The sequence below is a fragment of the Pseudovirgaria hyperparasitica genome, assembly GCF_010093815.1.
Source record: "Pseudovirgaria hyperparasitica strain CBS 121739 unplaced genomic scaffold EJ05scaffold_12, whole genome shotgun sequence".
Lineage (NCBI taxonomy): Eukaryota > Fungi > Ascomycota > Dothideomycetes > Acrospermales > Acrospermaceae > Pseudovirgaria > Pseudovirgaria hyperparasitica.
The window spans coordinates 881025-892311 of NW_022985560.1; the positions used below are offsets into that span (position 1 = coordinate 881025).

Below are 11287 nucleotides of genomic sequence, written 5' to 3' on the forward strand. Positions count from 1 at the left end.
CATTTTGAAGCTCGAATCCACTTTGACCCAATAAGCTTACTCGAGGTGATCTTGGCGCGCTAACCCCATTATCTTAGCGTCTGATACTGAATGGATATCCCTTCCAAGGTTCCAATTTCTTAACCTCTCTGCCTCCAGACTCATCTACAAGTTCCCTTATCTTCCCACACTCGCTTTCAATCACGATCATGGCGACCACTCCCAATCTCAGCTTTCTAAAGCTGGACTTGATAGTCAACACTTTTACCAACGTAACCATCCAAACTCCTTTTGATAGCCCCAAGGTAGGGGTTTACATCATTTGAGGCCTTGCGTTCCCCTCGACTCCAAAGACATCACCTGTCCTGGGTCGACTACCTATATCATATCGAATTTGACCGAAGTCAAGTACAATTACAATTGAAAAGAAGAACATAACAGAAAGAAACAGAAAAAATAAACTGTAAAATAAATATAAACGTCACAGCTCAAGACAAACCGTAAACATGCTGTTCGAAGACTTCCCGACCGAGATTCTGGTGGACATATACCTGTCATGTACTACCATCATCGACACCATCAATCTCTCGACCACCTGTCACCGCTTCCGTCGCATCTACAAATCATCTCGTAACCTACCCATTCTTGAGCATGCTGCTGAATCGCAGTATGGTCCCTTACGCGACCTAACCCAACTTCTCACTCACAATGCGAGTCAAGCTGCGCACCTCAGCCGCGATGTACCATTTAACCTCTTACTGCTCAAGCAGATTGTCCACCATGGTCGCATAGCCGAGGAATGGTGTTCGCTGTACCCTTTCAAAAAATGGAAACACAACTTCGAGCACCGTCGCCTTTTGAAACCAGACGAATGCTTCCGCCTCCGTCGCGCGATCTATCGGCTGTGGCTTTACACTCGTGCATTTCACAATCGTGCTCATCCTCGCGAGAGCCGTATGAACAAACTGGTTGTGCTTGATCGTGCCGCACTGTTGCATAACTGGAGTACCGTCGAACTCGCCGAGATTGCTGATGTTCATGCCGTCATGCGGGAGGTGGTTCACTCAAACGTGTGCCCTTCGAACGGGACCATTGCTCGCAAGTTCAAGAAACGGCATCCGGACGGCTATGCTCCCCAGCTGCTGTTCAACATTCACCTCAACTATCCGCCGCCTCCGCAGACCCCTGCCGTGAACCCATTCTTCAGTCAATTTCACACAACACCCGATGTCCTCTCGAATCATCTCCACGCACACAACAATACGTCATGGCATTCACGCAAGTATCAGACTACCAGCTATCACGAGCCTGGAGGCGAGGGCTGGGGCGATGATATCCCTCATTATTATGTTGTCGAGGACATGCTCAAGCTAGATCCCGAACAGATCTTGTGGCTTAAAGAAAATGCACCACTGAAAGGACAAGTGGAGATGTATGTCAAGAGCCTTGGTGATTGGTTCGAGAACAACGGCGAGACGTGGGGCCAGACACTGGAATGGGTCTTGGGTCAGAGAGGTGAAGAGCCTGACGATATCCTGGGTGCAGTAGCTGATGGAGAGCTCGGAATCGCGATCGTTGATGATTGAGAGGCCTATCTGGTCTCGCTTTGAATCATAATACTTCTTAGATAACTACTTGATCAAATCGGCCACCGACATTACTATAGTCGAGCACACTAGAACAGGGTCTAGTACACTTCTATAATCTACAAACCATCGACTAGATGTCGTGCTATAAAGAATATGTCCGACGCGGTTGAGCTTGCGTGTCTTTGGCTCGTATGCACTCAAGCCCAAGTCCACACGGCCTCAATGCTCCCCTCACTGTAGCTCTCACGCAACTCCACGGTGACAACGCCTCTGCGCCGGTGGCGGAGCCAGAAGGCACGTGATGTGTCAGATTATCGGCCCCAAGAGAAATAGTCGCTTACGTTCTCAGCATAAAGATAGAGTAAGACGGCGGAACAAAGCGCGCAGGATGTTGATTACCTTTACGAGATGTTTAATATTGCACAACGCATAGTGTACGTTTAGAATGCCCATGAAGGCAACAGTGTACATACTATAAACTGTGTGTGTTATTACCCCACACTCAAACCCCAGACCCCAGACTCGGAATGAACCCCGGACTTTCTGCTGCTACTGTACTTGGACTAGATACTCTTCTTTGATTGGTTGAGAGGTATTCTGCCAAGGACCACACGTGGTCTCCCCACAGCAATGCGCCTTCCCTGACATAGCTGCGCGTGCCGATATATACGCATACTGAGCCCATGTCAACGCCGGGTCGTGGCCAATGACAGCGTCACGTTTCCCATGTATCTTGGTACCTGCATGCCACCGGGCGCGATGGAAGCCGTCACGATGGACCGACGACACCACCCAAAGTCGACTGTGCTTGTCTCATGCTCCCTTTTCATCCCCTTCTGCTACATGTGCCCACCTCATGCTCCCTTCGTGCTTCGATCTTCATTCACTTTCCAGCGTCTGTGAACATCTGCTTCCTGTCGTGCTACATCAGCATCGTCTGCAGCTATAAAGTCTCGCAACTTGTATTGCTGTGTCTGTTGCGTCAGGAGTCAGCAGACCTTTCCCGGTCATCCTCCCATTCCCAGGTGTCAGCAATCATCAGACTCAACCCCGCATAGTCTTGAGACACCCACTGGATAAGTACGGGCGCACCCGTCGACTAAAAGCCCACCATTCTCAATATCAAGCCTTATGTTTGACAAGCTCAAAAGTAGCTTCCGGGACAGGTTCGAAGAGAAACTCCCTGCCAGGGTCAAAGACAGGATGCGTTACGAATTCGGTAAACAACATCGTTATTCCTTTCATACGGAGCCAGTGCCAAACCCCGAGGCAGTCATTCAGGGTGATAAGTATCGGTTCACTATTTTGACTGATGGTCTCATCAGACTCGAATGGGCTGAAGACGGAAAGTTCGAGGATCGTTCTTCGACTTTTGCCCTGAACAGGAAACTAGCTGTGCCCAAGTATTACCTCTGGGATCATGATGACAAAATTGAGATCGTTACGACCCGCTACCAGCTCTTCTATGACAAGAAAAAGTTTGGAAAGGAAGGTTTGTATATCAACCTCAAGGGCGACGTTGCTGGAGTATGGGCATATGGTGACGAGATCAAGGACCTTGGAGGCACCATTCGTACTCTGGACATGGTCAACGGCCGGGGAGACATGGGCCATGGTATAATGTCTCGATCTGGGTTTGGTAGGATCAATGACACGGACTCATTTTTGTTTGAGAAGAATGGCTGGGTCGGCACTCGCCAGACCGGCAACCGATCTGATGAGTATCTCTTCTGTTACGGGCATGACTACAAGGCAGCACTCCAGGCCTATTACGCCATCTCCGGGAGCCAGCCCCTCCTGCCTCGGTATGCACTTGGTAATTGGTGGACACGATATCACAAGTATACATCTCAAGAGTATCTTGAACTGATGGACCACTTTCGCGCCGATGAGGTCCCGTTTGCCATTCTTGTCATCGATATTTACTGGCACAAGGTCGATCTTCCTCCAGATTGGCCAGGATCCGGCTGGACCGGCTTCACCTGGGACCGTGATCTTATTCCTGACCCGGTAGGATTTCTCAAGCAGCTCAAGAATCGCGATCTGTATCTCACTGTCAATGACCATCCTGCTGAAGGTGTTCGTTGGTTCGAAGAACTATATGACAAGGTTGCTAGGCACATGGGTGTCGATCCTTCAACAAAGAAGACTATCGAATTTGATAGCGTTGATCGTCGATTCATGGATGCTTATCTTGACATTATCTGTCATCAGTTTGAAAGAGAGGGGATAGATTTTTGGTGGGTCGATTGGCAACAGGGTGAACACAGCAAGATCCCTTCCATCGATCCTCTGTGGATGCTAAACCATTATCATTTCCTTGATAACGGACGCAACAACCACCGACCCCTGATATTATCACGCTTCGCTGGTCCAGGTTCCCATCGCTACCAAGTCGGCTTCTCAGGAGACGTATTGATGACATGGGAGTCTCTCAATTTCCAGCCTGAGTTCACAGCTACGGCTACCAACATTGGCTACGGGTGGTGGAGCCATGACATTGGCGGTCATATGCAAGGATATAAGGATGATGAGCTACAAACTCGATGGTACCAACTCGGCTGCTTCTCACCCATATTGCGTCTACATTGCAACAACAACATGTTCAACTTCAAGGAGCCTTGGAAATTCGGCCCGGAATACTGCGCGATTATGGAAGACACATTGAGATTCCGCCACCGTCTCGTACCCTATCTCTACACCATGAATCACCGCGCCGCAGTGCACGATATCCCACTCATCCACCCCATCTACTACGAGTACCCTGATCGCGAGCTGGCCTACAAGCACAAAAACAGTTTCTACTACGGCAGTGAGCTCCTCGTTGCTCCTTGCACCTCTCCCCGCGCCAAAGACACATTGCACGGCCGCACTGACGTCTGGTTGCCACCTGACCGCTGGGTTGACATCTTTACCGGCCTCATCTATGACGGCGAACGCGACCTCTCGCTCTATCGTCTTCTCTCTCAAGTCCCCGCCTTGGCCAAACAAGGCGCCATCATCCCACTGGACGCCGCATCTCCAATTCCCAACGGCGTGCCGAACCCACAAGCCATTGAAATAATCCTCGTAGTCGGTGCAGACGGCGCATTTACTCTTATCGAGGACGATGGAAACGGTGAAAAGGCGTCCGATGGTGACTTCACCTTTATTTCCTCTCCTGACTCTTCTTCTTCTTCTTCTTCATCTACGAGTCCCAAGGCCGACGATGAAGCTGACGCTCGCGCAGTCGAATTCTCCTCTACGCCCATCAAGTATGAACATAAAGCCGGTGTCCTGAGCGTCGGCGCCACAACACCCATGTCGTCCAGCATTCCTGCCTCCCGCTCATGGTCTCTCAAATTGCTCTCTCACACCCCCTCCTCCTCTACCTCCATCACCGCCAAGCGCGCCGATGGCCGTCCCATCCCCGTCACATCAACTCCCACACCAACAGGCACAAAGCTTCTACTTGGTAGCATCCCCAGCGACTCCGCCTGGAGCGTCAGCTTGGGTCCTGAACCAAGCCTTGACGTGCTGGATGCGACGAAACGCTGCTACGATATCTTGATCAATGCGTGGGGTGATTACGACTGGAAGCAGGATGTGTACATGGGGATTGCGGCTGAAGGCAGCTTGAACGAACGCATTGAGCGGACTAAGGGTAAGGGTGTCCAGGGAGATTTGTTGGGGGCGTTGTTGGAGGGCCTGCAGGCGGACTCGAGGTATGCGGCGTCGTTGGATGGGAAGACGGCGTGATAGGGGCTAGGGAGGGGATGGAAGCTTTCAGGACTGAATGTCACTCGCTTTGTTGATGTATCTTCGATTTTGAATCTAGGACGTGTTGAATTTGTCTACAGTGTTTGTTTCAAGTGGTCGTACTTGACTTTGCCTGCTTCGATCCATCAATTCTTGATCTTGTGAATTTGAATTACCGCCAGGGAAAACAAGAGTCTATGTTTGCTTCCACGCAAGAACTAAGGGCCTGGATTTGTCATTTCGAAATCGAGACAAAGGTATACTGTTTTCGATATCCAGGTGGCCAGTGAACTTGAGCGCGGCGAATGATTCGCTTATCACCAGGCTTCTCTCTGTCCCCTCGCTCACCCATGTATCAATGTACCAGCAGTCATCGATATTGGAGATATTGGTGTCCCATCATCGACCGTTTTCTCGTACAATCTGGTCCGTCTCACAGTCGAATGCAACCATATAGTCATTCTCCCAGATATCTGCGAGTATTCGGGAAGACTTGTTGCTTCAGCTGCGAGTCTCGCCTTCAATGGAAAGTAGAAAGCTCGGTGTTCGTGATGACAGCTTTGAAGCTGCGTATATTCTTCTATTCCAGAAACGCAGCGAGTGCTACGATCTTGCGAAACATTTCGACAGGGGAAGGACGGTCATTATGAACGGGTGTACTAGTTCAAACGCTTGTTTTGTCAATAGGTGGAATTGCTTTAGTGAGAATGTGTTGGATGGCGCGGAGGCATAGACGGTGTCGCACAAAGGGGGTGCATGGCCGGCAGGGGAGGAATGCTGGATCTGAGTGGATAATTTCTAGAGATGAATGTTAATTTCAAGAACGTCGTAGAAGGTTAAATCGAAGCGAATTAATTCATTGTCAAGAAGGTCACACTTTATTCAGCATCCTCCAGTGCCGATCTCTTCGATATCATCTTCACCAGTGCCAACACCCTTCTTCTTCCGCACCATGAATACTTGAGCTGCTCCAACGAGAGCTATAGCAGCACTCGCCCACCACGCGAGCATCGTGACATCTATGCGCCGGCCAAGTCCCCAGAGCAAGCCAGATGCGGGCCCAGCAATCGTCCGACACGCAGCGCCCACACTAGCAGCCAAACCGTTGACCTTGCCTAAATGTGCCGGCGACGGGGCGGCATTCTTAAGAAGGATCAGTAGCAGCGGATACTGGACGATGGCAAAGAACTCGCGTATGAAGGAGCACGCGTAGATACCAGTATATAGCCACGTTTCCGGCAGCAGTGGGAGCAGTGGAACAAGAATGTAGACAATTGGATGGCCGATGGTGACGAGAATGAAGAGCCGCCATGTACTAATACGTGCGGCTAGGCAGGGGAAGATGATCGCTTGGATGAAGAGCGCGATGGCTCCGTTGATGCTCATGACGATGCCGACTTCGCGCACGGAGAGACCAAGTCCTGGACTTTGTAGAAGTGGGGGTATGTGGTGAGGTCGTAGGACGTCCGAGTCGCGGCCTTGTAGGTAGATAGGGATAAGGTTGTCATAGGTCATGGTGTGGTAGGTGAATATGCCAAATGCGACGATGAGGGTGATTACGCTGCTGTTGAAGACGCTTGGCTCTTCCATATCGGCGACGACTGTATCTCCAGAGAGTCTTCGTGCTGGATTGATGGGCTCGAATTCTTCTTGGTTCTGGAATTCTCCAATACCATCGAAAGTTCCGTATGATTTGGTGCCCGAGAGGCATGATGTAGCGTCTGAGATTGTCATCTGGGAGTCGTCCGCGGTGTCCTTGGTTTGGTCGCCCATTCCGGAGTCTGGACGCGTTTCTGTAAGGAAGAAACAGCCTGTAACGATTGATGCAAGTAGTAAAGTGGCGCATATGAGATTGGGCAGAAGATATGGGAAATGTGCAAAGAGTCCGTATGAAGAGAACATAGATGGAAAGTTCTTCACAGGCTCTGCGAACAAGCCACCAATTGAAGCTGTTAGCCGTTAGTATTCCACAAGGAAAGCAGTTGAGACATCAAACTCACGGCCAATTACAGTTCCAATACACCATATGAATGGCATCACAGCATATGCACGAGCTGGTGTTTCTCAGTCGAAGCATCAAGCAGGTAAACCAGTCAACTTACGCTCATGTTCAGGTTTTCGTACCAGCTCACCAACCATAGTTTGGATAACCCCAATGTTCCCATTCAGCAGGCCCCCGAGTGTTCTGCCAGCTAAGGCGATCCATAGGTTTTGCGCAAAGCCAACCAAGAGGAGGGATATGAGAGTACCTACACACCCAACTAACAGTACTGGTTTTCGGCCTATTCTGTCCGAGAGTGCACCCCAATACATGCCGGTGCAGGCTTCGGCAAAGGCGAACGCCGAGATGAGGAGGCCTGCGTGAAAGGCCGCATTCGATTCTTCGCCATCCTGATAACGGACCACGAGCCTGTAAGCGTACGGATATATCGAAGTAAGGGCGACAGGTTCGGCCAGTCGTACAAGCGCTATGTGAAATTATCAACAACAGCTACGAATTAAGGAAATGACAACGCTTTGCTACGATACAGAACGAGCTTGATCTGTGATTACTGACCTAGGTAAAACAGCTGTCGCGTTGGAAATGTGTCTGGTTGTACACTCCTACTGGGAACTTCACTGGTGGTCTCGCCCAAGTGCGATTCGGCAAACGAGAAAGAATCGAAAGAGCACTCTGAGCCATGGAGCTTGTCTGCGTAGTCGTTTCCTTGCTCTTTCATCTGGTCTAAAATCTGTAACAACAGCACACTCATTGTGGTCGCTTTAGGGCATACTTTAACGTACAGATGAGGGAGGAATCTATGTAGAGAAAGGAAGATATCATTGCAGATTGAATTGCAGAGTCAAAGGCTCACCATATTCCACCTGGATCCCGAAGTCAACGGCATGGAAGCTACAACCCACGCCCACAGCTTCGAGTGGTAAACCTCCGGATTGCGCCATAAATATTCAGTTCGGAAGTTGCGCTTCGTTGAAGGGGTTATCTATGGCCCTCATGGTGATTGATACATAGCGCATGTTTTGAAAGTGCTATGCGTCCTAGGAGCTAATTATCATCCTGTCATCTTCGTCCAGCAGAACAGATTTGGAGTAATAGCATGAACAGCACAGTCTCAGTATGATAATACACGCTCAGATACTCCTAGATGTCTCTCAGATTCCAAGATGGTTGAGGAGCATCCCAATGCAATATCTGGTGGACTGTTGGGAACATCGGAGATTTATGTCCACCAGGAAAACGAGACTCGGAAGAAATGTGAGTGGTGAGGATACATCAATTCTTCGAGGCGTCTGTCGCAACAGCGAAAATCGTTCCACACCCCACGCGAATTATGTTATCATAGTCGGCTCTCTGGTCACTGAGTCCTATAGTGGGCAGCCTGATATTTATGGAAAGCGTTAAATTAGTCAGATTAGACGTGTTAAATTCCCAAGCGCTATTATACATACATTCCTGTAACTACTCTTTGCCATAGACGATCCCTTCGTTGTTCTCATCATCACTGCGTGTTTCGGGAAGGAGGGGAGTCCAAGTTCAGCTCGAATGTGTCTCTTTACTTTGCACGCTCAATCAATCTATTCAGGCTTTTTGACAGCCCAGCGTGTGCTCTCCTCAAAGGCCAAGCGTTCGTCACCGCTCAAGCTCTGCAATCCTTGCTCCCTAAGTTCTGCGAACATTTCTAGTGCTTGCGGATAATTCTCATTCGTCGTCCACCCGTCGCGATGTACAAACCCTTGGAGGGAGTCCCAGAAGTCCGCAAGCTCATTCCAGCCTTCTGAATCACGGAGATGTGCCTCAAGCTCTTCATCTGTGAATTTTATTGGGCAAGGAACTTCAGTGTTGATCTCGTTCCAGTGACTGTAGTTCTTGTATATCAGTGGTCTATATCGACTTCAAGTAGTGCGTATGGGCTTAACATACCGTGCTATGCGAATAAGACATTGCCGAAAGGGGAGAATGTCTCCGTCCCACGTGTTGGTCGAAAAGTTCACGGTATCACGCCTCGTACGGCCTTGATGCAGGTGGAAAATGTCGTGGAGGATCGGATTCGTGCTTTTGGTCTCATGTTCGTATGCCCACAAGACAATTGACTTCTCAACTTGAGTCCGAACGCGAACTTTCTCATCTTCATCTTTAAGGGTCTCATAGCTTTCAGGTAACCTCAATAGAACCTCTCCGTTGTAATCTACAAGCCGCGGATGTCGTGCCTGAAGAAACAAAGGACCGACCCACGTATCCTGCCAGTCAATAAGAGTAGTGACATGGCCGTCCTGAGCGAATATATTCGGGGCATGAATATCCCAGTGCCATAAAGTAGGTCTACTCTGATCTCCCTCGGGTAATAGATATTCAGCAACGTCCAGGAACTTCTTGTAAAGGACAACGTGAGCATCTGGGGTGCGCTGCGCCTCGGAGGTTGCAATTAAACCACCTGTCGACTTTTGGACGGCATGGTTACGTATCCAGGCAATCTGTCGTCGGCCAATTGCGATCAAATAATCCTGAGGTCTCTTCCCTAAGAAGCTCATTAATCAAAACTGCACTTTGTGGTCATAGACGATATAACTCACAGGGGCCACGATCAATACCAATAGACGCTCGTTCTCGGTGCCAGAAATCTCGATCAACGACTGGACCTATCACAAATCGGTCCTCGACCATTCTTTTCAATGATTGCGGCACTTCTCCAATGATTTCGGCCTTTTCGCAGCCCGGGAAAGCATCATTCGCGAAGTAAAGACTTCCATAACTGTGGTTATTCGTCAACTATGCCGGCATGAGCATACTAATTCATAAGAACAGACCGTGTGAATGATAGTGACAGGAATTTTTTCTCGATAGCGATAATATCGTCCACAATCTTGAGCTTATCATCAAGCTCCATCTCGTCCCAAACCTCACCGAGTTGACGTCCAGTCGCCTCCTCCATCAGAATGTACTCTGACTCTACGGGATTTTCAGCATCACCGCTCCAAGATAATACCTTTGGCACAGGGATCTCAAGGACAGTCCGTGCCTGGGAATCCGGTTGTATCAGCCCAGGCAACTAAACATCACAGCAACCGAATCTACATACAAAATCCATGGTAGCGACTTCAGACGCAGTTGTCTTGAACAGAGGGCCGGCATTAGGATTAGGTATACGCGCGATTACGACAGTACCATCATCCATGACAAGCCGAAAGACTTTATTGAATCCTCCTTCAGCAAGCTTGCTGATCGATACACAAGCCTGCGCGCCTGCACTTTTAGCCGCGACCTTCTCAAGTTCAAGCACGTTAAAACGTTTATACCGCTCGCGAAGCTGAGAGGTTTCATTCCATAGCCACCGCCCACTTGTATAGCAGTAGTAATCTTCGTAGTCGCTATCTGGACGCGAAAACATTGTTCGAAAAGGAGATCGAAACGATACATAGGATGGCGAGAAAAAGCGACTCAGAGACCGCAAAGTCTGAGGTCTGGGGTTAATCCCAAGGCGCTGGTAGTAATAGGAACCCAGGCCATGGCAGATCATGTTCGGGTTGTGAACATTGATACGTGATCGAAAGGTCGCGTCGGATGGAGTATTTGAGTAGAGGTACGGAAAAAGCATTTCAATAAATTACCATCAAAACAAGCTATATTCAGTATAATATAATTACTTAACATGCTTATGAGTACTAAGATCTACTTATCATACATGACTAGAGATTCAGATCCGGTATCAGTAGTATAATTAGAGATAACATAATCATTCTATGATTTAACCTTTTCCGAAGATATAATATATCGTATTACTATTAGAAGGTTATTACCATAGAGGTTGTCTAAGGGGAGAAAAAGACAGGCAGTAACGACCTTAGAATGAGATCGCCAAGGCGCTAGTATCATTAGGATTAGCGTAACTGTAAGCGAGGAACATTGATCTTTATAATCTCTCTTTCTCTGATCCTCTTGTTATAGACTAAGCTAGAACAGAGACTTATTAGAGGTTCAAAAC

At 48.9% G+C, this 11287-nt stretch overlaps 4 protein-coding genes across 4 annotated transcripts; 2 read left to right on the plus strand and 2 right to left on the minus strand.

The window, feature by feature from the left end:
- The first annotated feature begins 133 nt into the window (after window positions 1-133).
- Window positions 134-1730, plus strand: EJ05DRAFT_478127 (uncharacterized protein). Its single transcript, XM_033744391.1, has one exon. It carries the CDS (start codon window positions 486-488, stop codon window positions 1563-1565), a length of 1080 nt encoding a protein of 359 aa, XP_033598544.1. The 5' UTR covers window positions 134-485; the 3' UTR covers window positions 1566-1730.
- A 619-nt stretch (window positions 1731-2349) lies between these two features.
- Window positions 2350-5388, plus strand: EJ05DRAFT_478128 (alpha-xylosidase). Its single transcript, XM_033744392.1, has one exon. It carries the CDS (start codon window positions 2772-2774, stop codon window positions 5304-5306), a length of 2535 nt encoding a protein of 844 aa, XP_033598545.1. The 5' UTR covers window positions 2350-2771; the 3' UTR covers window positions 5307-5388.
- Window positions 5389-6188: 800 nt separating this feature from the next.
- On the minus strand, window positions 6189-8059 carry EJ05DRAFT_512655 (MFS general substrate transporter; the record flags this gene model as incomplete). The annotated part of the gene is made up of 4 exons (XM_033748357.1): window positions 6189-7255; window positions 7307-7360; window positions 7409-7774; window positions 7864-8059. 4 exons carry the CDS (start codon window positions 8057-8059, stop codon window positions 6189-6191), a joined length of 1683 nt encoding a protein of 560 aa, XP_033598546.1.
- An 823-nt stretch (window positions 8060-8882) lies between these two features.
- Window positions 8883-10693, minus strand: EJ05DRAFT_502559 (uncharacterized protein; the record flags this gene model as incomplete). Its single annotated transcript, XM_033747277.1, has 5 exons — window positions 8883-9165; window positions 9229-9823; window positions 9879-10057; window positions 10113-10324; window positions 10385-10693. The coding sequence occupies 5 exons, from the start codon at window positions 10691-10693 to the stop codon at window positions 8883-8885; spliced, it is 1578 nt and encodes a 525-aa protein (XP_033598547.1).
- Between the last annotated feature and the right edge of the window lie 594 nt (window positions 10694-11287).

What these genes read in the sequence shown, in the direction of transcription:
- EJ05DRAFT_478128 (XM_033744392.1), top strand. Translation starts at nt 2,772, where the DNA reads ATGCGTTACGAATTCGGTAAACAACATCGTTATTCCTTTCATACGGAG.
- EJ05DRAFT_478127 (XM_033744391.1), top strand. Translation starts at nt 486, where the DNA reads ATGCTGTTCGAAGACTTCCCGACCGAGATTCTGGTGGACATATACCTG.